This window comes from Lagenorhynchus albirostris, chromosome 2, assembly GCF_949774975.1.
Source record: "Lagenorhynchus albirostris chromosome 2, mLagAlb1.1, whole genome shotgun sequence".
Lineage (NCBI taxonomy): Eukaryota > Metazoa > Chordata > Mammalia > Artiodactyla > Delphinidae > Lagenorhynchus > Lagenorhynchus albirostris.
The window spans coordinates 75,006,381-75,029,138 of NC_083096.1; the positions used below are offsets into that span (position 1 = coordinate 75,006,381).

The following is a 22,758-nucleotide window of genomic DNA, read 5'->3' on the forward strand; positions in this document are numbered from 1 at the left end:
AAAGACAAGTTAGGGAAAAGAAGAGCAAAGGAAAGGAAGAAGGTGGCAAGACAAAGATTGGCTAGAGGGATATCAAAGTGCAAGGTCTAGGAAATAAGAAATGTATTGCTAAAACAACCCAGGTGAATGAAGGAAAATGCTATCTTAGAGATACAAAGCACAGGACCCATTCTTTCCAAGCCTCATAATGCAGTAAATTAAGCCCATTGCATCACAGCATGTCATTAACAGTTATCAGGCCCCAAGTGAAAAGAGGCATGGATTAGAAAATAAGAATAACGAACCCAAACTAATAATCCAAAGCACAGAATGATGCTGCACTAGATGGAAACCAGTATCAACCAGCAAGGCTATCCCATGGATCCATATCCCTTGGGTTCTTTACCTGGGGCCGCTGCTTGTGCTGTGTCTGATTTTGGTTTTGAGGTGGTTCCCAGTTTCCCCGGGCTCGGTTAGTGCCCACCGACGTCATCATTTACAGTATATACAAATAACAGTATTTACAAGGTAGAATACTGAAAGATTTAAGAAAAAAAAAACAGTTTAGATGTTAAATGTGGGCAAAATGTTTTCAACCTCTCTTTCATCAGCACCTTCACCACTTTCTCTTCTTTAAAGAGACAAACCAACATTCACCTGTTCTTAAGACAGATTTCCAGTATGATAAATTCCTTAGAGAACTATGACTATTTATCTATTTTTGTAAAACAAGAAATATATAAAACATGTGTTGTGATGGTTTGTTTTAAAGTTATGAGCACGATTTGGTTACAGTCCCCTATACGCAGCCTTTGTGAAGTTTTGCTATCTTGATAGTAAGCAAAACAATGTTAATAATCAAGTCTTCCAATAGGTGAAAATACCCAACGTCCCTTTGACAGAAGGAAAGATAATCAGCAAAGCCTGGAAACAAAAGCCTTCCAGGAAGGGGAATAGTCTACACTCCAAATAAAAACAATTTAAAATGCTGTACTCAACCTACCTTTGAAAACAGCTTTACCTGCCTTACCACCTTTTAAACGTAAGTTGCATGTGTCCTCCATCATTTGGGAAAGGACAAGCTCAAGCCTAGCCTCTTTCTTCCTCCCTCAAGTTTCTATCTCTCAGTATGGTGTGGGGGCACGTATCAGCCCCAGTGACTTTGCCCAGAATCTCAGTTCCTTGGATAATAATTCTAACATGCTGTTTTTGTGGCTGCTTCTGTGGCTGCTTCTGTTGGTTTCCTAAGTTCACAGTTCCAAGAAACCAGAATTGCAATTCCCCTCCACCACTCACCTTAATATATAGAGAATCCCAAATTTGTCCCAAACCAAAAGCATCTAGCACAGAGTTTTATTTGGAAGAAAGTGCTTCTGGGAAGTCATTTTAAACTTGAGACATTATTGCCAGCAAGATGACTTTGTTGAGTCTCTAGAGACATGGAACACACAGGGCCTTCCCAAAACCAGATCAGTTTTGTTAGTAACACTTCTAACAAGCAAAGATTCTACTGAATTTAAGTTGCCTTCATTGATACTTTGTTTTATAATGCAATCTCAGCTGTTGCATTTAGTAAACAAAGAAAACATTCATCATATGATGGAGTGCTCAAAATAAGGTTAGACTGCATTGTTTTACTCCCTGCCAAAGAGGACAAGTTTATACTTTTCTGCTCTATATTGAATTTTTTTCATTAATGATACTTCATATAGGGTAATTCTAAGCTGCCCAGAAGACATTGATGGATTTGAGGGACAGGTAGGCTGGGCTTCTAAAGAAATATGCAAGGATTAATATTAGGAGACTGAATTTCACCTGTTTCTTGGGTCACAAAGAAAGTCAACTTCCCTGTGGATAAATTCTTCAGCCAGTTGGGTCAATATGTTACATAGGTCTTTGTTGTTTGATGCAGTCATTAAGAATTGAGTTTTACATTCCCTGTCACCAAGAAATATTTTTAAGGAAAGTTCATGGCTAATTTTTAACCATTACCTCTTCTCCCTACACAAATGTGCACAAAAAGGCCTGTAAATATGTATAGGTAGTACAGGATTATTTGATACACTGTAGTCCATTTTCCCAGGCTGCCATTATTGTCAAGTTCCAACACTTAATTTACAATAAACAAGTGTTATTCAACCAAGTACGCCTGGATTCAAATCAAACAGAAAAATAAAAAATATCAGGGTTTATTATAATTGACTCTAAGATGAACATTCTAACATGGGAGTGGCCTCTCCTGTAACTTACAAATATTGATTGCTTTCTACTCATCATGTGATTTCAATTTGTGAGCATGAGTTACACTGTGGATACGAATTTCAGGACTACCTGTATGGACAACTGCATGTACAGTACCAATCAATGTAAATACATTAAAAAGTCATTTTGAAAGCCACACAATTACTCAGGAAAGGGGAAAAAAAAAATCCTCCTAATCACTCTTGCTATTAGCTTCTACTTCTCTCTTACAAATGCTTTGAAATGTGTGACTAAGACAATTTTACCACCTAGGTAGTAACAACACTGACCAAAAGATCAAAAGTAAGTGATGTGGGATGGATCACTGGAGGGCACAGAATTAGTAGCCTTTTAGTAGCAAGCAGAGACACATACCCAGAGTTATCACAGTGGAGATGAGGAATCTTGTTAAGTACTCTTTCTTAAAACATAAAAATATTTAAGGGAAGTAGGTGACAAGTATTGGAGACCAAGGGAATAGTGCAGGAACAAATACAGATTTCAACACAAGAGTGCCCTTGACTGTTTTCTGAAAACCAGCTACTTAAAAAAATAGCCAGAGAAATTTTACAGAAAAAAATAAATAACAAGTATTTATTGAGTATCTACTGTGTGTCCAATACTTTAGAAAATACAAAAGCAATATGACTTGGTTGCTGCCCTCAGGGAGCTTACAATCTAATTTGAGAAACAATTCAGAAACTATGAAGCTGGAAGGGGGGTGGGTAAGGCTTGCTACTTCTAACAGAGCAACTAATTCCCCTAGATGCTCTGTGGAAATGATCCCTGCATCCCCTTCCCCAACTTGAATCTAATTTAAAAAAGAGTACTTCCCAGTTAGGACACATTTGGCAACAAGGGGTTTTAAAAATCAAAATCCAAACAGTACATTTTAAGGCCTTTCATCATTAGTTTACATGCCAGCAACACTTCCCGACTTCCCATTCACGACGGAAATAATCACTGAGATAGTCTAATCTTTAAGGACAATGGTTGTAGGATCTCAAAGCAGTTTTAACAACCCATAGACAGCCAAAACGTTTTACTTCTCCTGTATTTCAGGTTGTCACTGACCCTCATCACATCCCAGCAAGTCACATCAGACATCCATCCCCAAAGCAGAATACGGGTGGTGGAAGTGGTTGGGGAGAAGACAAAAAGGATTTCTCCATCTAATAATCAGGGACAATCAAAGGCAAAAGGGGTAACAATAACAACAAAAAAAAGGCCTGTTACTGTGGTGTTTTTCTTTCCACAACATCCTACACCAGAGATGGCTACATTTCAAGAACGGTGGAAAAGGAGCGGCCTCCTGTTTGTGACATCAGTTTGCAAAGCAATTTAAGGACTGTCCACAAGGTGAAGGGTCGAAGAAATTTGGAATTCCTGTCCCATTATAAGAAGAGTGAGCACATACCCCACTGCTCTAATGACGTCCCTTAGGCGCAATATACCCTATGGGGGCCTTCAGGCCCAGCTTCCCAAATAACATCATTAATTGTTTGGGGTACCCAAAACTACAGTATGGAAGACAGGAAGCTAAAGACAGCAGCAAAAAAATATATTCCAAGAGCTGGAGCGGTGAGCAAGAAGGAAAGGTAATAAGAGGAGCTGACAAAGAGGCTGGAAACGGAGAGGGGACGCAAGCCCACGCGTGGAGGATGGGAGGCTCACCCCGCTCAGCGCCACATCGGGAGCTCCCGGGGCCAATCGCCTCCTTACCTCCCACCCGGAACAAATTAATCCTCCGCACTCCAAACTGAGGGCCACATGGGGGAGTTTGGGGCAGCTCCACCCCATCGCCCTTCCTCCCCCCCCCACACCCCGCCACCCCCAAACCAGGCCGGATCCGGATCAGAGGAGGCCCGCAGAGGGTTGGAAAAGGAGGAGGCCCTCTCGTCTTCTCCACAGGCACCGGCCAGGGTACAGAGAGAGCCCTACCTCAGGCGGGGCCCAGGCCTAGCTCGCTCGCGCTCTTTCTCGCTCTCCCCCCTCTCAGGCTCTAGCCGCATGGCCCCCCCCTCCGGCTGCCCCAAGCCCCGCCCCGGCCACGCTCCCAAATCGAGGCCCCGGCTCTGGCGCGGCCCACTAGGCCGCGAACCCAACCATAAACAAAACCTCCAGCGGCCGACTGGGGGGGGGGAGGGGGCAGGGCTCGCAGGGCTAGGAGGGGGTGTACAGTGGGGAACACACGGTGCGGGGGGGCCTACCGAGGGAGGGGGATACGGCGGGGGTAGGAGAGAAAGGAGGGAGGGTAAAAGGGGGATCGTGGATTTAAAGGGGCCGCGGACAATACCCGGCCCCGCCGCGCTGCCGCCGCCACCGCCGCCGCCGCCAACGCCGCTGCGCTCCCAACTTTACCTCAGTCTCCTCCACACTGACACCCCGGGCCGCGCCGCCCCTGTCACGTGATATAAGGTTCCCTCCTCCCCACCCCCCTCCCTCCTTTTCCCTCTTGCGCTCGCTCTCGCGCCTTCCCCCTCCCACTTGCCTTCCTGCGTCCCCCAGCACGTGACGTGAAAAAGGACGCGCACGCAAGCGTGCGCGTGCCGCCTCGCCACGAGACACCTCATTCCGGCTCCGCGCATCCGCCCCGCCTCCTCCGCGGCGGCCCCGCCTCCACCACGTGACGCGCGGATAGCCTCCGTTTCCTCTTACTGGCGTAGTTCCGCGTCTCCGCACTCGTCGGTCCCGGTTGTCATTGCGTGCCTGAGTCACGTGCTGGGGGGAAGCGGGAAGGCGTCGTTCTTCTTTCCTAACCCCCCCCCCGTCCGCCATGTTTTCAGGCCCGGTCAGCCTTGGTCTTTCCCCGTAAGGAAATGGCCGGGGCGCTTCAGGGAACCCAGGCGCCGTTGCCTCGGCGCAGCCCGGGCTGACGAGGCAGGGCAGCGGGGTAAACCGGAGCGGTTCTGCGCGGGGTGGGGAGGCCATGGCGTCCGGCAGTAACTGGCTGTCCGGCGTGAATGTCGTGCTGGTGATGGCCTACGGGAGCCTGGTGAGGAGATTCCCCCACCCCATTTCCTGCTGTCGCCTCTGACCCAGTAGAGACCCTCCTCTTGAGCAGTTCCCGGTCCTCATTCTCCACCCACTCACCTGCGCTTTTTCTGGGCTTTGACTCCTATCCCAGGAGTACCTGGGAGCATAAGTCACCGACCGCCCCGCCCCTGGCCGAGAACCCTCCCCCTAAACCCTAGAATAAAGACCCCCAAGCTTCTACGCTACAGGCTTGTCTATGTCCACGCCATCGCTGACGGCCTTGCTTTGTCCCAGCTTATACTCCAAAGCATTCGTGAGAGGCCGAATTGAGGGATTTGAAATGAAGGCATGCCTTTTTTTGGTCTAACTTTTTAATTCTAGGTTATTTACTTTTCATATCTTTTGGACAGGTGTTTGTACTGCTATTTATTTTTGTGAAGAGGCAGATCATGCGCTTTGCAATGAAATCCCGAAGGGGACCTCATGTCCCTGTGGGACACAATGCCCCCAAGGTAGGTCCTTAAGTCATGAGATAGGCCCGGTTTTCCAGATCCATTAGGGCTCAGAATGAGATTTCCTTTGCCTTTAGAAATGACTTAATTCCCGTGTTTCCTTGTTCAGTTACCCATGTGTATATTAGTATATTCTATATTAGTATATTGAGCAATAAAGGTCATCTTGGGTCTTGGCTTACCTGCTCACTGCCGTGGCACAGCAAGTAGCTTATCCAGGGACTTCAGTTTCTGCATCTGCAGAATGAAGGACTTGGATGAAAATTCCCAACTCTCTATGGTATGATGTTTCCCAGTTCAATTTAAACTACCCAGTGTTTAATGTTTGGGGTTTTTTTTTTTTTTTTTTTGATTTAGGATGGGGTTAGAGTGGTTAGAATTAGCCCCAGATCAGTGAGAAGGGTTGCCATTGCAAAACTTTAGATTTATAAGGGCCCCATAAATCATCTAGGTCTATCATTCATGTTACCAACTGAAATCTAAGAAAAGGAAGCAGCTTACTGGAGGACATACAGGAAGTGAATAACGAAGCAGTCTCTGTCTGTACTTTCTCTTTAGGTAATTGTTTTCCTTACCTTGGCTTTAAATATCTACTGTTGAAATTTTATTTCTATCCCATTCCTCCTTCCTGAGTTCCATCTTTGTGTATCCAATTGCCTACCTAACATTTCCAATTAGATGTCTGATAGGCATCTCAAACCTAACATGTTCTAATGCCCCACAGAACTCTTAATGCCCCCAACTGCCACCCCCATCCTGCTTCTTCCGCCTTACACTTCTGGGTAAAGGTTGCCTGCTGTCCTTACCAACCTCCTTTTGTATGGCTCTTCCCTGATCACTGGGATCCAGCTACACTGGTTGAATTTCTTTATGTGTGCTGTCACTGTGGCCTAGAATGATCTACCTCTGGTTTTCACTTGGCTAGCTCATTTGATCTTTAGAACTTACCTCAAATACTATTTGCTACAAAGAGGAATGCTTATGACCCATTATAAAGTAGATCTTTGTTTTCAGATAGCATTTTACTACAAATATTCTTTTATGTTTATTTGTTTATTTTTTTTATGTTTATTTGTTTAATGCCTCTCTCTTCTCTAAGCTGTAAGAATGTATACACCATGCCAGTTATGTTCACTGCTGTAGAGCCAGGGCCTACACATAGTAATAATTCATTGTTGAGTGAAAAGCAGGTTAGTGGGAGGGCTAGAGCTAGGACACAAAACTCCTAGAGCAATGTCCTTTCATTAACTAGTACTGTAACCCTCCTCTCATTGTTCTTTGCTGATATATTTCATGGAAAGCCTCAAAGATGATGTTGTGGCCTGAAACCTCAACAGTGCTTCCACATTCTCCCAGTTCTCCAAATGGCAGCTGCCTCCCATAAGAAGGATATAGGGTTAGTTTCCAGTATGTCATGAGCCAATCAAACCTTTGACTATTTAGGATCCCCCAACCTCAGACTAGATGAGATCAAGATTCCTTTTGCTCTAAAATGTTCTGGCTAAATTCTCATCCATTGCTGGTGGAAGTACAGACTAGTAAAAGTGCTTTGGAAAATATTGGGATATTGTCTAGTAAGGTTGCAAATGTACCTAATCCATAGCCCAGCAATTCCACTCCTACCATAGAGAAATTAATTTTTGTTCATGTGTACCAGAAAACACGTACAAGAATACTCACAGCATTGTTTCTAATATATATTTTTTTAAAGCTGTTACTCTAAATGTCCATTTGACAATGGATATATAATAACGTAATAGTATTCTGGAACACTATAAGGAATGAAAATAAACTGAAGATAAGTATATGAACACAAGTGAATCTCCAAAATACTTTTGAATGGAAAAAGTAAATCACAAACATGAATGAATCTCAAAACTATGCCAGGTGAAAAAGTGCCAGAAAGCCATTCACAAAAGAATACGTACTGTATGATTCCATTCCATTTGTATGGAATTCTAGAACAGGAGGAACTATATCGATAGAAAGCACATCAGTGTTCCCTGGGGCATGAAGCGGGAGGTTGCCTGCAAAGGGGGATGAAGAACGTTTTGGGGTGATGAAAGTGTTCTGTATCTTTTTTTTTTTTTTAATAAATTTATTTATTTATTTATTTTTGACTGCATTGGGTCTTCGTTGCGATGTGCGGGCTTCTCATTGCAGTGGCTTCTCTTGTTGCAAGCACGGGCTCTAGGCACGCGGGCTTCAGTAGTTGTGGCACGTGGGCTCAGTAGTTGTGGCTCGCGGGCTCTAAAGCATAGGCTCAGTAGTTGTGGTACACGGGCTTAGTTGCTCCGTGGCATGTGGGATCTTCCCGGACCAGGGCTCAAACCCATGTCCCCTGCATTGGCAGGCGGATTCTCAACCACTGCGCCAACGGGGAAGTCCAGTGCTCTGTATCTTGATTGGGATAGTGGTTGAATGGATGTATTCATTTGTCAAAAATTGTCAGACTACACACTTAAAATGGATGTATTTTATTGCGTGTAAATTAAACCTCAGTAAAATTTATTTAAAACTTTAAAAGATAGGTTGCAGAGCAATTCAAAAAGTATTTTTCCAAAAAATATATATGTATATATTTTCCATTTGTATAAAGTTCAAAACCAGGCAAAGCTAAACATCTTCCTCAGGGTGATGTGATAAAACAGCAAAGAAGAATAAAACTTGAGAAGTTAAGGTTGGAGGTTGCATTCAATCGGGTGGACACACAATGCTTCCAAGTCATTGGTCATATTCCAGTTCATAAATTGGATAGTGCATACAGGTGTGCATCTTAATGAATTTTGTAATTAAGGTGTATATATATGTCAAATGTATTCTATGAATGACATATTTCACAATAGAAGTTCCTAAATGTCACAAGAAAATACTTGCTGGGACTCTGGCAACCCTCTTAAGATAGATGAATATGAAACTGTTAACAGTGTTTGCTTCTGGGTAAGTGGGGGTGACACCTTTCTTATCTTTTTGAATTACCTACTTAAAAAATTAAATGTGCTCTAGAAGAAAGCCTCTAGAAATCCTGTGGTCCACCAGGTAGGGATAGTTCCCAAACTTCTAAACCACATACAGATCTTATAGGTTTTTAGAGTAGATTATGACTTCCAGTTGATGTCCATTTTTTCCCAGCTCAGGAAATTCTTTATGACACCTAACCAAGATTCTTCTAAATCCTGTCAAGGGAACTTCCCTGGTAGTCCAGTGGTTGAGACTGCACTTCCACTGCAGCGGGTGCGGGTTTGATCTCTGCTGGGGGAACTAAGATCCCGCGTGCCACTCAGCGCCCCCCAAAATTTCAGTTGAAAATCAGAAATAATGGTGTAGAGCTTGAAGGAATTCTGGCAGGTTAAAAGATCTAGCTTAGAGATAGGCAGTTTGGAGAGGTTCTTAGCGAACCCAACCCCATTCTTTATTAAATTCTTGAGTCTTACCTGGCAATTTCATTAGCCAAATGAGCATTTTCTCTGCTTCTGTTGTCTTAGTTGTTCACCTGCTCTGCCCCTTTTCCAGACTGATGGGAAGCAAAGTACAGGCTAAGTGACTGTGTATTCTTTTCTCCACACGAACAGGACTTAAAAGAGGAGATTGATATCCGACTATCCAGGGTTCAGGATATCAAATATGAACCTCAGCTCCTTGCAGATGATGACGCAAGACTGCTACAGCTGGAAACCCAGGGAAATCAAAGTATGTGACATACTTTTGGAGGATACCTCAGTGAGGGGTCTCACAAACGCAGAATTCCTTTGCTCTCAGAGTTATAAACATAGCTGCTGGCAGACTCAGCAGCTGTGGGTCCTTGTTACTGGGTATATGTCAGATGTGGGAGGCTCTTTAAGCTTCCTGGAGTTTGGAGAATCTTTTGAGGGTTATACCTGAGACCAGTCTCTTTCTTAACAGATTGCTACAACTATCTATACAGGATGAAAGCTCTGGATGCCATCCGTGCCTCTGGTAAGGGCTGCTCAGCAGCCGTTTCGGATCCTGAAAGCTCACCTGGGGAAGAGAGGGAGGAACCCACTTCATGTGTTAGAATTTGTCCTTTCTGCACATCTCCGGCTGGTAGGAATTTCCTGGTTTTGAGAGTACTGGGTTACTATTTTACCTAAGGAAAATGTTGTATGTAAGTTATTTTTCTCCAAAGAATCTGGATTGGTTTTGTCCTTTCTAGACCTTTAGTTTCATGAACTAGATGGTGGTACTTTGCTTGTTTTCCCACAAAAGACAGGCAGCATCTGCTTTTTCACCAAGCCTACTTAGATGGTTCTTGAATTCTTTTCTATATGACCATTGTCAGAAATGCTCTTGAATTTTTTTCATATGACCATTGTCAAAAATGCTCTATCTCTACCAAAACATAGTTAATATCTTAAACTATGGGTAAATAGGGTAAATAGGAAAATGACACTATTGTGTGTCGTTGGTATAGTTTAACAGTTGTATTGCCACCACCATATGACCACTCAGACATAGCTCTATATCTCTGGTCTTCTGAATTCTCTTAGAATTTCCCCCCAACTCACTCATTGGACCTATTTGTAAGTTTGGGAAATTAATTAGAAAGACTAAACAAATGGGAAAGGGGGTATCATTGTTCTATTATCTCCATAGAGATCCCATTTCATGCTGAAGGCCGGCATCCCCGTTCCTTAATGGGCAAGAATTTCCGCTCCTATCTGCTAGATCTTCGAAACACTAGTACTCCTTTCAAGGGTGTGCGCAAGGCCCTCATTGATACCCTGCTGGATGGCTATGAGACAGCCCGCTATGGGACAGGGGTAAGCCAGATGGCCACTTTTTCCTTCAGGGAACTAAAGGGATGCCCCAGACTGAGAGATCCTCATTCTTCCTTCCTCTTTCTTCAGGTCTTTGGCCAGAGTGAGTACCTGCGCTATCAGGAGGCCCTGAGTGAGCTGGCCACAGTGTGAGTTTGGAGGGGAACATGTCAAAGGGAGCTGGTTAGAGAATACAGGTAGTGCTGGACTGTTCCCACAGTGAGATGACCTTCAAAAGCACTGTGAACAAAATCTATGATAACATAAGAGTTGTCAGATCCTAGACTGTTAGAGCAGCTTCTTGCTCACATTGGAAAGCAGATGCTGCTCTACAAGCTAATAAGAGAAGTTTCTCCTACTATTGTGCATCTCTTTTTCTCTTGTTTTTGTTTTTTGTCCAACTCAGTAAAATGTCAGAATTGGTATAACCTATTACACCAATAAAGGGAATAAAATAAAGTTTTTCAGCACACAAAGATGCCTTCTCTTCAGGGCCCCAGTGTCATCCTTTTGTGCCTTGGTTCGATAAAAGAATTAAATGCCAACCATTTTATTACCACTTAAAGTATCAGTAACCCTATCTGAAACAAAAGGTGTCACTAAAGAATCAGCTGCCGAGGGCTTGTGTTATAGAAGAGACATCATGATTTTTCTCTGGGAACTTTTTTTTTTCCATTTATGTTATGGCCACATCACAATTCCTCTTTTTTTTTTATGTTATGTATTTTATTTATTTATTTATTATGTTTTTTGGCTGTGTTGGGTCTTCGTTGCGGTGCACGGGCTTCTCATCGCAGTGTTCTCTCTTGTTGCGGAGCACGGGCCCTAGAGCATGCGGGCTTCAGTAGTTGTGGCTCTCAGGCTCTGGACTGCAAGCTCAGTAGTTGTGGCGCACTGGCTTAGTTGCTCCATGGCGTGAGGGATCTTCTCAGACCAGGGATCAAACTCGTGTCCTCTGCATTGGCAGGCGGATTCTCAATCACTGCACCACCAGGGAAGTCCCTCACTGGGAACATTTTATATACGTACTAACAAACCTTCATTATGTTGTTTATGCATACGTGTAACTGAAAGAGTAAAGAGGGAAAGCCAGTCTAGAATAAAAAGTTAGTTACCAGCCGTGAAAAGAGTACATCTGTTTTCTGCTGTGTTGATTATGGCTCTTTCTCCGAAGATAAGGGGTATGTCTGTCCTGTCTTCTCTCTGTTCTTAAAAATAGACTACCTTGTTCTAAAGACAAAAGGTTCTAGTAAAAACTACTTAGAAAACTAATAAAAATGAACATGTGGAAAGGAGCATTTGGTCTAGAAGTCAGGCAGGAGGCCTGTTCAAAATTCAGTTTCTTTGAAAGACAAATAGTATATGATTCCACTTATGTGAGGTATCTGGAGTAATCACATTCATAGAGACAGAAAGTAGAGTGGTGGTTGCCAGGGGCTGGAGGAAAGGGGGAATAGGGAGTTGTTTAATAGGCAGAGAGTTTGTTTTACAAGATGAAAAGAATTCTGGAGGTTGGTTGCACAACAATGTGAATGTACTTAATACTGCTGAACTGTAAACATTTAAAAATGGTTAAGATGCTAAATTTTATGTGTATTTTACCACAATTTAAAAAAAATTTAGTTTCTTCGATCTCTAGTTTCTAGAAAGTTTCAATGAGTATATTGAAGAGTAAAGGCTCTGAAATCTGACAAACTTAGGTTTGAATCCTAGCTGTCTGTCTCTTACTAGCTTTGTGACCTCAGGCAACTTACTGGATGGACCCTCAGTTTCCTAACCTGCAAAAGGGGATGATACCACCCTATAGGAATAGTGGGATGTTAGTAAATTACATGTTGGTAAAGCACCAGGTTTAATGTCCTAGTAAGTGCTCAGTAGTTAACTTCAATATTATTTTTTGTTATTCAGTTGTTTCAAGGGACTGGGAGTATATTAATGGCATGCACACGTTAGGTGGATCAGCAGAATTAAAAGTTTTCTTTAAGCACAGTGAAATGAAGAAGAGGTTGAGTCAGAGGCAGGGACTCAGTGGGAAAATTGGTTTCTCTGCTATTTCTAGGCAACCAGATGAGATTTTAGTAACTAGTTTATAAGGTAGGAAGAGACCATTTGTGGCTACAGCTGCATTTATAGGATGGATAAGCCTTGAATTGTTTTCTTCCATTAGTCCTCATTCTGTCCGTGACCTGCCCTCTTTGTTTTCTTCAGGGTCAAAGCCCGAAGTGGGAGCTCTCAGCGACAACATCAGTCAGCAGCCAAAGACCTAACCCAGTCTCCTGAAGTCTCCCCAACAACCATCCAGGTGACATACCTCCCCTCCAGTCAGAAGAGTAAACGTGCCAAGCACTTCCTCGAATTGAAGAGCTTTAAGGACAACTATAACACACTGGAGAGTACTCTGTGATGGAGCTGAAGAACTCTCACTGTTGATGAAGCCAGACAGACTGCAGTGTGCTTGCCAGGCAGCCCTCAGGTCAATCTGGCTCAGCAGCCCGGACTGGATCAGCTGAAGCTCTGGTTAAGTTCAGAGCTCTTAGAGTTCATGCCTAGAGATCATTCTCCCACCCTCTCTTACGGCCAGTTTCAGAACATCAGTTAAGACTTTATTTTCCCTTGGTAGCACTTTTCTCTGGAGTGGAATTCAGATGTTTTTCTTAATATTTCTGTTAAAGCTTCCTTAAAAATCCTCACTTGGTTTTAATCATGGTTCATCTGTCCTTTTCCAGACTATAAATAATCCCAAGGGTGAGAGTTGGGATGATGGGGCTTGGTGTCTTGTCTTCTGTATCTGTCCCTTCGAACACAGTTGAATGGGAACCATTTGGGTTTGAGACATCTAAGAGTTCATTGGTGGGAAAGGTATACAGGAACTGGTGGGGAGATTGGGTGAGGCCGTGAGTGGTATGTGGAACAACTTACCCTGGTGCTCCACTTAAACCAGGATGTGTTGAAACATTAACACAACTTCCCTGGCGTGCAAGGATCTGCCTTCTACTTTCATTCCATACTGTCATGAATAAAGTGAAAAGGGAATATTTTGACACCTGACATAATCCCATTCCTCCTCATGTGTGGGGTAGCGTGAAGGAATGGTCAGACCAATATATTGGTCTGACTTTATATAAACTATTTAATAAAATGAACAATTAAAGAATAAAGCATATGATTCATTCCTTTATAGTTGTCTTTTAATAAAACAGGCATGTGATATGCTCTCTGGACCTAGAACCATACAGATACCCCTTGGGACCACAAAAGAAGAAATCCTGAAATGTGACTGTGGTCCTTGCTCATAGAATTGCCTGTGTCACTAATAGAAGGCTGGAGAACCAGGATTCCCTTCAGGTCTCCAGGGCAACAGGCCAGGTGACCAATCAACTCCTAGGCCTAGGCTCATTGTTGGAGGTGTAAGTATTGCTATGACTACTGAAACCTTGGTGACTGAAAACAAAGTAGAGCCTGTTCAGTCTCCTGAGACTACATCAAGCAAGTCTGTAGACATGTCTGTGGAAAAGATGGTAAAAGTAGAAGTATGCAGAGTTGGAAAAGGGGCTGGTTTGGATGCGTTTCCCTGGATGAGGTTTCCAGATCAATTTACCAGAAATGGACAGATGTAACAGAAGGGTAGTAGCAGGAGTGGGAGATGTCTGGCACATAGTAGGTGTTCAGATATTTGTTGCATACTAACGACTGCATGTTACCTTTGATCCATTCTGAAAGGAGTAGGACTTTCTCCCCACCTCCCCTAGGAAATTGGCTACTCCCTGTCTCTAAAGGGAAAGGTCTATGTGTCTCCCACTATGATAGGGTACTGAGTGAGGTACTGGAGATCAAGGCAGATCAACAGAACTCCGTTTTCTTGCAGAGTTTTCAAAGGGCCCCGGGACTTAAGAAGATGGTGGACAGGTAATCTCTGCTTCTATCCCTTCCCTTAGCCTTCAGATTGACCTTTTCACCCTCCTGTCCTGAAGCCACTTCTGAGATTTGCTCCATCTTGTTAGGGGCTCCTGAAGAATGCAAACAGGTATGGGAGGGGCAAGAAGCAGTCCTTGTTCTCACAAGCAGAGATCAGCCTCGTAGTGCCCACTCGGTTAGGCTACGTAGGCAATGGTTATTGTCCCTGGCTTCCCATTCTCTGAAGGAAAATTGGAGCAAGTTTTTGTTGTTTTCTTTTTTTACTTTTTAAGGAAAATTCAAGTATTTGTTGCCCAGCATTGCACTAACCATGTGGTAGGTATGCAGTAGGTATTTATTGAATGAATGAATGAGAAAACTCAAAAGATTAGGCTGTATATCTCCATCACCTGGGGAGCTCTTTTCTTTGTTGTTGTTGTTGTTGTTTTTGCGGTATGCGGGCCTCTCACTGTTGTGGCCTCTCACGCAGGCTCAGCGGCCATGGCTCACGGGCCCAGCCGCTCCGCGGCATGTGGGATCTTCCCGGACCGGAGCACGAACCCGTGTGCAGGTGGACTCTCAACCAGTGCGCCACCAGGGAAGCCCGGGGGAGCTTTTTTAAAAAACACACGTCTTAACCCAGAAGATTCTAAGATGGTCTGGGATTAGATAGGATAAGCCTGTTTTTTAAGGTTTCATAGGTTATATCCAGAGGTAGCAAGGATGTGAGGTAACAAGAATGCATATAGTGTTAGTGGGAATCAAGATTGATGCAACCTTTTTTCTTTTAATTTTGTTTGTTTATTTTTGGCTGCGTTGGGTCTTCTTTGCTGCGTGCAGGCTTTCTCTAGTTGCAGTGAGCGGGAATACTCTTCATTGCAATGCATGGGCTTCTCATTGTGGTGGCTTCTCTTGTTGCGGTGCACGGGCTCTAGGCGCACAGGCTTCAGTAGCTGTGGCATACAGGCTCGGTACTTGTGGCTCGCGGGCTCTAGAGCACAGGCTCAGTAGTTGTGGTGCACCAGCTTAGTTGCTCCACGGCATGTGGGATCTTCCCAGACCAGGGCTACAAACCCGTGTCCCCTGCATTGGCAGGCAGATTCTTAACCACTGTGCCACCAGGGAAGTCCCTGATGCAGCCTTTTTTATGAAGCCTTTTTTATGAAATCTATCAAAATTTTAAATTCACACATCCTTTGAACTGGCAACTCTACTTCTAGGAATTTACTTTACACACATATACCTGCAAAAGCACTAGAATGTACATACATGAGTATTCATGACAGCATTGTTTATGAAAATAAAAAAGCTAGAAACAACGTGTAGCTGGTTAAATTATGATACAAAAATACTAGACAGCCTTTAAACAGAACAAAGTAAATCTCTTTGTGCTGATACGGAAAGTCCAAATTGTTAAGTAATACTGCTTATGTAAACATATGATTTCATGTTAAAAAAAATTAAAAGATAACACTTGCTGATATAGAGAAGTTTTCTGTAAGGATACACAGGAAACTGATAACTTTGTTGAGAAGGACTGGGGCAGAAGAATGAAGCTTTCACTTTTTGTTTAATATCTATTTCTGTATCAATTTAATTTTTCAGCCATCTGTAAAAAATACTTGATTTATTAAAAAAATGTCAACAGGATTATCTGAACAGAGGATGTGTGTGTGTGTGTGTGTGTGTGTGTGTGTGTGTGTGTGTGTGAGACATACATATATTCCTCTTATATATTAGAAAACCTTAATTCAGACCTAGCCAGGACTGAGTATCACTGGTATGATGGAAGGAATTAATCCTTAGATTGGATTTGATACCCAGGTCTGCCATTAAGTGACCTTGGGCAACTCACCTGAACTTTAAAGTTTCCTTGTCTGTATAATGCAAAAATTAATATCTATGACACATGGTTATTATGATGATTGAGTGACATAATATACTAGGTTCTAAGTCAGTTCTAGTTATCCTTTCAAGGAGTTTGCAGTCTTCTCAGGATGGCACAGAAGTTCTGGTGAAGAAGCAGCCTCACTGATGGCGTTTTTGTCTCCACTCCTGACTTTAACCCATTCAACCCCTACCTTTCTGCCTGGGACAGGTGGCGTAATTCACACACTCACTGTCTGTGGCAGATGACATTAAGCCAGAGGAGAAACCCATATGCCATCCTAAGGATGCAGGACACTATGGTGCAGGAGTTGGCACTGGCCAACAAGCAATTACTGATGGTGAGTTCTAGCAAGGGTGACCTGAAGTTTCAGCCCCTACTGCCCTGTGCCTTTGCCCACTGGGATTCCCAAGCTCTTAGTCTCTGCCGTTATACCAGAGCAGCAACTCTTTACCTGTAAAACCAAAGCTCCTTTTCATTGATTCTTTGCATCCAGTTGCAGAGTCCCAAACTGAAGTCTAGTCTTTGCTCCTCTCGCCTTGGTAAGACTGCTTCTTAGTGCCTAATACCTGCCTCTTGGAACCTCTCTCTCCCTGGAGTCCCCAGTTGCTGTCATGTCACCATCTTTGTATCCAAGGTGCCTAGAAAAGTTTCTGGTTCATGGTATGTTCTCAGCAAATATTTGCTGAACATTGGAGCTTCACCCATGGGGAAAAAAAATGGGTAGGCTTCCCCTCCAATGGTTCAGCCTCTATGCTACTGCCTAGCTTATGTCACAGCTAAGTCCAGGTCCAAGAGAACACAGGTGATGGGAAAGCAACCAGGGAGAAAGAATGAGAAAGGTGGGTAAACGGAGGGCAAACATGACACTCTATTCTCCCCTCCCCACCAGGTCCGTCAAGCTGCCCTGCACCAGCTGTTTGAAAAGGAGCATCAGCAGTACCAACAGGAACTAAATCAGATGGGCAAAGCTTTTTATGTGGAGAGACTCTAATGGCATTTGAAACATTGTCCTTCCATTCTCACCATACCTGCTAACCTAGATTTCTTGAGCCCCACCACCTTCAGTTTCCTTCCCAAAACTCACCTGGATCTAGTTATGTGCCCAGGACTCAAGACAGTGCTCCAACTCTCACCTCTGGTGCCCCTGTCAACCCCCTGGTGCTATAGGGGAAACAATCTATGAAACAATGGTAAAAACAAGAGTGACGCCTTGTGGTCAGAATGACATATGCAGTGTTGATGTGAGTGGGGGGAGGGGAGGTAGATAGAGGCACAATGTGAGAAGCGAATCCTGATTTGGTTTAACAAATAAAGCTAGTTCTTAAAGGTTCAAACCTGGACTACTGGCTCATTCTTTCAGCCCTAAATCTTGATCTGTTTCAAAAGTGCTTATTCACAGCTGCCATAATCTTAATAGAGCTTTCTGGATTTTGCTCACCACCTCTCTGATCTCACTTCCACTGATTTTTTCTGTATACTTGGACAAATAGCTCTGAATATGGCTATTAATCCACAGGTACTATGGTGCTTGATGTCAGTAGGCCTGGATTTTAGGTTCTGACTTGGCAGTTATTGTGAGACCTTGGACAAGTCTCTTTCATCTGGATTTCTGCCTGAATTCCCACCTTGGCAAAATAACGGGGTTCCAGACTCAAATGCCTTCAGGAGTCCGGCAGTTATAAGGGAATAAGGGATGGTGGGATTTATGGGGGACTGGAAAGAGCATGTGAAATCTAAATGCATTCAAAATTCTTAAAAGTACTGATTAATCATTTGCATCTATAGGCCATAGAGAACTTTACTTATAAAGATCCGCTTTACATACAAATGACATCTCAGGCCAGAGAGACTCCCACTCTGCATCCAGTAACAGGTGCAGGAACACGCCCTCACTCTCTGATGTAATTGCCATCGTACGTACTTTTCCCTGTTCCCTCACCTTGCCATCTGCATGCTCATTGGTTACTCATCCTTTCCACACTGATGGTTTCCTGCCCTCAAACTCCATGTGGCTCTGTCTGCACTGCAAAACTCGCACCTTTTCTTTCCCCCCTCCCCCAAGTCTGCCTCTGTCCTTCAATATGCATTTTTCATCTTAGCTCAGAGCTTCTCCTTCCTCCTTTCCCTACACACCCCACTGATGAGGAGCACAGAGAAGCAGCAAGGTATAAAGAGAAAAACACACACTATGGAGTCAGGTGTGCGTTCAAAGTCTGACTTCACCTCTTAATTGTGTCACCATGTGTAAGTTACTTCTCTGAGCCTCAATTTTCTCTTCTGAAAATGGGGATAATACCCATCTCAGAGGAACATTATGAAGATTAAATAAGATTAGGTAGAGAGCAAGCCCAGCGCTTGGCACGCAATAGGTATCCTCCTTCTTCCCTCTTAGGAGATTTCCCTGTGACCAAGCCCTTCACAGGTCCCCTACTGGCCCCCTGGCCAGCCCCCTTATGCAGCTCAAATGTCATTCTCCATCCCAGGCCTGTCTTTCTGTTCTATATATCCATTCATCCTCCAGTCCCCATCAGCCCTGCTTCCCAAGCCGTCTTATCTTTAGTCAATAACTACTCAAGTGTTGTGACACCAAACAAGACACGGAGCTCACAGGCTGGTCAGAGAGGCAGGCGTTGACCAAATCATGACAGGTATGATGAGAGTTTTATAGGAGAAAAACCACACACATGTCCTGGATTTGACCCGCAAACCTGGCTGAGTCTCCCATTCCTTCTGCCTGTTCCCCCGCCCTCTATTCCCTGCGGGTCCACCTTGCCTTCACTCCTTTTATCTTCCCTTGTATCTGTCTCCCAGCTGCCCCCCGCCTCTTATATATGACAGCATAGCCTGGCGTTAGGAGAACAGGCTTCCACATGTCAGAGCTGGGTTTGAATTCTGGCTGTCACTTACTGCCTGTGTGGCCTTGAGCACGTAACTAACTTTCTGGGTCACAGGGGGTTTTTTATATGTAAAATGGAGATAACGCCTACCCCACTGGATCACTGTGGAGATTAAATAAAGCACTTAGCAGAGAAGTGGCATATAATATGCAATAAATGCTAAGTCATAATGATGTTTTCCTGCCCTGTGATAGTCTTTCTCTTTTTATTTCCTCTCCATTACCTGGCTGCCCCCCCCACCTCCCACCACACTCTCTCATCAACCCCTTTTATTCCTCTTTCCTCTGTTCATTTGGGCCCACAGAATGCCCAGCCCCCTCTGCCTTGATCCCTGACCTTGTCCTCTCTCCCCAGGGCTTGTCAGTGCCAGGCTGGCTCCAGTATTGGCAGTCTGGCCCCCTCCGGAGCCCATCTCCTCTGATCCTCTCTGCCTACTCTGTCCGCTCTCATCACATCAACTGAGTAGTTCACCCCATCATACCCATGCAGCCCCTTTTCCCTCTGTGGCTGGTGCCTTACCCAACTCCTCAGGCTCAGAAGGACTCAGTCTTGCTTGAAATGGCTACACAGAAGTTACTTCCAGGAGAGCTAGAAAGCTTTCATCAAAGGCAATCTGAGATTTCGGCCTGGATATGCCATCCTGTCAGTCTCCTCCTAAGAGAGCTACTCGTCCCCTACGTCAATGTTTCCTGTCTCTGCCTCTGTTTCCCCAGTGCCCCAAACACTAAAGTCCTTTCAATTCCTGCTAGTCCCTTTCCCAGCCTCTCTCCCTCCAGCCTGTGGTTCTCCAGGACAATCAAGGTTCCCAGAGAAGGGAACTAGAACTTGGGGGAGGGGGTGTTAAGGATAAAAAGGAAGGTCAAGAAAGTAAAAATTACACACAGGCTGAAACCCATAAGACAACACCACAGGTGCCTACCTTGGAGCTTGTATGCCCATTTGTTAGTCTTCCTCTGGAAGGTAAGAGCCACACAATAGGAATTGACTGGGGCTTGGGACAAGCTATCGATCTAGACCAAGGGCACTGTCGAGTTGGCATATGTGTTTGTGTGTGTGTGTGTGTTGAGGGGGTGTGGAGGTGTCCAGCCTAATGGGAACAAGGACACATGGAACAGGCCTGGGGGCTGAAGCAGAGCATCCTCCTCCCACCCCACACTTCCACCCAAGCCCCCCACCCCACCAGTGTAGCTATAACTCGGGCTCCTTTCTGCCACAGTAGAGAGAAGAATCTGCCTGCCACATGACATTCAACAGACCTGGTTCTCTTCAGAAGAAAAATCTCCCAGAAAAGCAGGCACCAGGCTGGATCCCTGTGAGGGAAGACCATGAGAGAAGCCAGCCCAGGAGCTTGCGTTGTAAAAAGCCCCAGAAGAGGAGGAGAGTCCCAAGGACTGCAGGCTGTTTCCTGGCAGAGGGGGTTTCCTCCCTCCCTTTGATCTCCTAAAATCTTACTTCTAATTCCGCCAGGCGGGAGAGACCATATTTCTTCTCTGGAGCCCAGGTTGGAGCCTGCTAGTGAGACAGGTCACTCTTCTCTTCTGGACACCCAAGAGTGGCTTTAAGGAGGATGCCTGGAGGACATGGGGAGAAGGTGAGAAGGGACAAGATGGTGGGAAGAAGCAGCCAAGCCTTCTGGAAGTTTCTCATGGCTACTAATCTGTCATACTTAAGAGCAGGAGGGTTCCAGGAAGGTGTCCGCTGAAAGGCTGTCAGCAGCCTTGTGTGGGTGTTGGAAAGGGAAAGCAGGATGTGCAAGTCCTCACCCCCACTCTGGCAAAGCCTTGGGGCAACAGGAGGGGAGTTGAGAACAGGTGGCAAGGTTGATGAGGACCTGCTGACACTGCTGATCCTCTGGGCACTGGGGCCGTGACATGATAGGGAGAAGCTCCGTGTTGGAGCTTTGGGGAAGAATAGGTGCCCAGATGTGGAGCCCTGCCAGATATTCTTCCTGGTTTAGGCCAGTGTGATCCAGCGAAGGCCAGGCACTAGTAGGAGAGGAGCTGGGACCGGGATGGCATGAAGAGAAGATGAATAAGAGCCGGCTGTCTTGGGAGGCAAAGAGCAAGGGGTCAGTGCCCTTCCCCAAGGAGATGGCTCTCCATCTAGCCATGCTTGGTGCCTGGTGTCTCTGCTCTGTCCTTTCTTTGCAGTGGGGAGGAAGGCAGAGGACCACCAAAACTCTCCTGCCAGCTTCTGTGTGATATGTTTGATATTGGGTTGTTTAATTAGGAACCAACTAAATGTCAAACATATTCTTACAGCAGTAGGCAATTTAGCATCACACTCTTTCCTACCTCAACCTCTGGGGCTCTGGGGCTCCTGTCTTTTTTACTGAATCTCTTCTCTCCAGGACCCCTTTGGAAGACCAGTCGCTGCAACCTATGTGGATTTCAGTCTTGAACTGGAGGGCTAGTGTGGGAGCAGGAGAGAGCTGAAGTCTGAGTATCAAATCTTCCTATACCTTTCCCTTATACTAGAAGGGATATGGCTCTGATCTTTTCCTGTCCTTGTATTTTTCTCCTCCTTATTCAATCCCCCCACCTTATTATCCACTGCTTCCTGTCCCTGGGACTCCCTCATTCCGTTCCCTAAGAGCAACAGTAGGGGTCTTCCATTTTTCTGCTTTCCTTCAAGAGTCAGCTGATGGTCTATCTGCGTATCTACCTCTATTGACTGGAAGCTCTCCTGAGTGGACTCCAGTTTTGCCCTCTACGCTGGTGGGTGTTTCAGTCACCCCATTGTTGGGGCCTAGTATTAATACTACCCATCTATCCTTGACATAATGACTAATTAGAGCCATTTATATTTTTCCCTGTTAGCTCTGGTCACCTTGAACAGTGCCCACCTCTCCCTGGCATATTGTCAGATTGTATGGTGCCGGTGTCTGGGATTAACTGCCACCTGTCAGTAGCAAGCCTCCAAGTGGAATGAACATGGCCTGGAACTAAGCCAGGGGAAACAGAGTGGGTAACGATGACGATTATCATGATGAGTGGGGAGAGTTAAGAAGGGAGCAGAGGGTGAGGAGAAGAGAAGAGCAACACAGACCTTGGTCTGTGTGGCTATAAAAGCTCTATTTAAAGATCACTATGGGGAAATGGAGAACATTATCCTATCTGGATTACTCTGACCATCCCCCCGCTTTCCTCCCCTGGCCCCACCCGCTTGAAGCTCTGAGATGGCCTTCTAGATCCCAACCCTACCCTCTTTCTCCATCCCTGTGGCTCTTAAGGGGGAGGAATGATGTCTCCCTGCCAATTAGAGACTCTCAAAATAGCACAGTAATTTGATCTGGGGATCTGGGGGAATTGTCAAAGATCATGAGTGGCCTCCCCTCTTCACTGTTGCTCAAGCTCCCTGAATACCAGGAATCAAAAGGTAAAACTCAACCAGTGGAATTTGATTAGCATCCAACACAGTCTGGGTGAGAGTAAGGGGGACGCTGAAGGGCAACTAGGAGCCTCTGGGCGAAAACTACCATTCTAGAATTGCCAAAGTACCCTTCTCTATTCCAACGTCCTCCCCTTCCCCCTCCCTTCCTTTTAAAATACCCATAGAGCTGCCCAGAGTGAGTGGAAAGTTTCAGGGTC

At 44.9% G+C, this 22,758-nt stretch overlaps 3 protein-coding genes across 31 annotated transcripts in view; 2 read left to right on the forward strand and 1 right to left on the reverse strand.

Moving 5' to 3' along the window:
- UBAP2L (ubiquitin associated protein 2 like) overlaps positions 1-1,968 on the reverse strand; it is a 40,161-nt gene extending 38,193 nt beyond the window's left edge. For 3 of the 27 annotated variants that reach the window (XM_060137539.1, XM_060137497.1, XM_060137613.1), the window contains exons 1-2: positions 1,795-1,958; positions 386-515 (exon numbers count right to left, since the gene is read on the reverse strand). In XM_060137539.1, the coding sequence (XP_059993522.1) occupies positions 386-475 (90 nt within the window). In that variant the 5' untranslated portion in view covers positions 476-515; positions 1,795-1,958. Of the gene's footprint in view, positions 1-385; positions 516-1,794 lie in introns of all 27 variants that reach the window. The other 24 variants (XR_009538452.1, XM_060137465.1, XM_060137604.1 and 21 more) reach the window with 18 other exon arrangements.
- A 2,978-nt stretch (positions 1,969-4,946) lies between these two features.
- C2H1orf43 (chromosome 2 C1orf43 homolog) lies at positions 4,947-13,644 on the forward strand. 3 transcript variants are annotated; one of them, XM_060137837.1, is made up of 7 exons: positions 4,947-5,215; positions 5,607-5,708; positions 9,281-9,398; positions 9,612-9,665; positions 10,323-10,489; positions 10,577-10,683; positions 12,695-12,827. In XM_060137837.1, exons 1-6 carry the CDS (start codon positions 5,150-5,152, stop codon positions 10,637-10,639), a joined length of 570 nt encoding a protein of 189 aa, XP_059993820.1. In that variant the 5' UTR covers positions 4,947-5,149; the 3' UTR covers positions 10,640-10,683; positions 12,695-12,827. The 3 variants fall into 3 exon arrangements, with proteins under 3 accessions (XP_059993820.1, XP_059993813.1, XP_059993805.1); XM_060137822.1 differs by having other exon boundaries at positions 4,960-5,215; positions 10,577-10,635; positions 12,695-13,644; XM_060137830.1 differs by lacking the exon at positions 5,607-5,708 and having other exon boundaries at positions 4,958-5,215; positions 10,577-10,635; positions 12,695-13,644.
- A 200-nt stretch (positions 13,645-13,844) lies between these two features.
- CFAP141 (cilia and flagella associated protein 141) lies at positions 13,845-17,569 on the forward strand. Its single transcript, XM_060142325.1, has 3 exons — positions 13,845-14,392; positions 16,479-16,608; positions 17,161-17,569. The coding sequence occupies exons 1-3, from the start codon at positions 14,181-14,183 to the stop codon at positions 17,260-17,262; spliced, it is 444 nt and encodes a 147-aa protein (XP_059998308.1). The 5' UTR covers positions 13,845-14,180; the 3' UTR covers positions 17,263-17,569.
- Positions 17,570-22,758: the final 5,189 nt, after the last annotated feature.

Coding starts and splice junctions, on each gene's coding strand:
- C2H1orf43 (XM_060137822.1), top strand. CDS start 5,150: ATGGCGTCCGGCAGTAACTGGCTGTCCGGCGTGAATGTCGTGCTGGTG. Junction 9,666..10,322: donor GGATGCCATCCGTGCCTCTG/GTAAGGGCTGCT, acceptor TTATCTCCATAG/AGATCCCATTTCATGCTGAA. Junction 10,636..12,694: donor CTGAGTGAGCTGGCCACAGT/GTGAGTTTGGAG, acceptor TGTTTTCTTCAG/GGTCAAAGCCCGAAGTGGGA.
- CFAP141 (XM_060142325.1), top strand. CDS start 14,181: ATGTTACCTTTGATCCATTCTGAAAGGAGTAGGACTTTCTCCCCACCT. Junction 14,393..16,478: donor CTTAAGAAGATGGTGGACAG/GTAATCTCTGCT, acceptor TGCCTGGGACAG/GTGGCGTAATTCACACACTC. Junction 16,609..17,160: donor CCAACAAGCAATTACTGATG/GTGAGTTCTAGC, acceptor CCTCCCCACCAG/GTCCGTCAAGCTGCCCTGCA.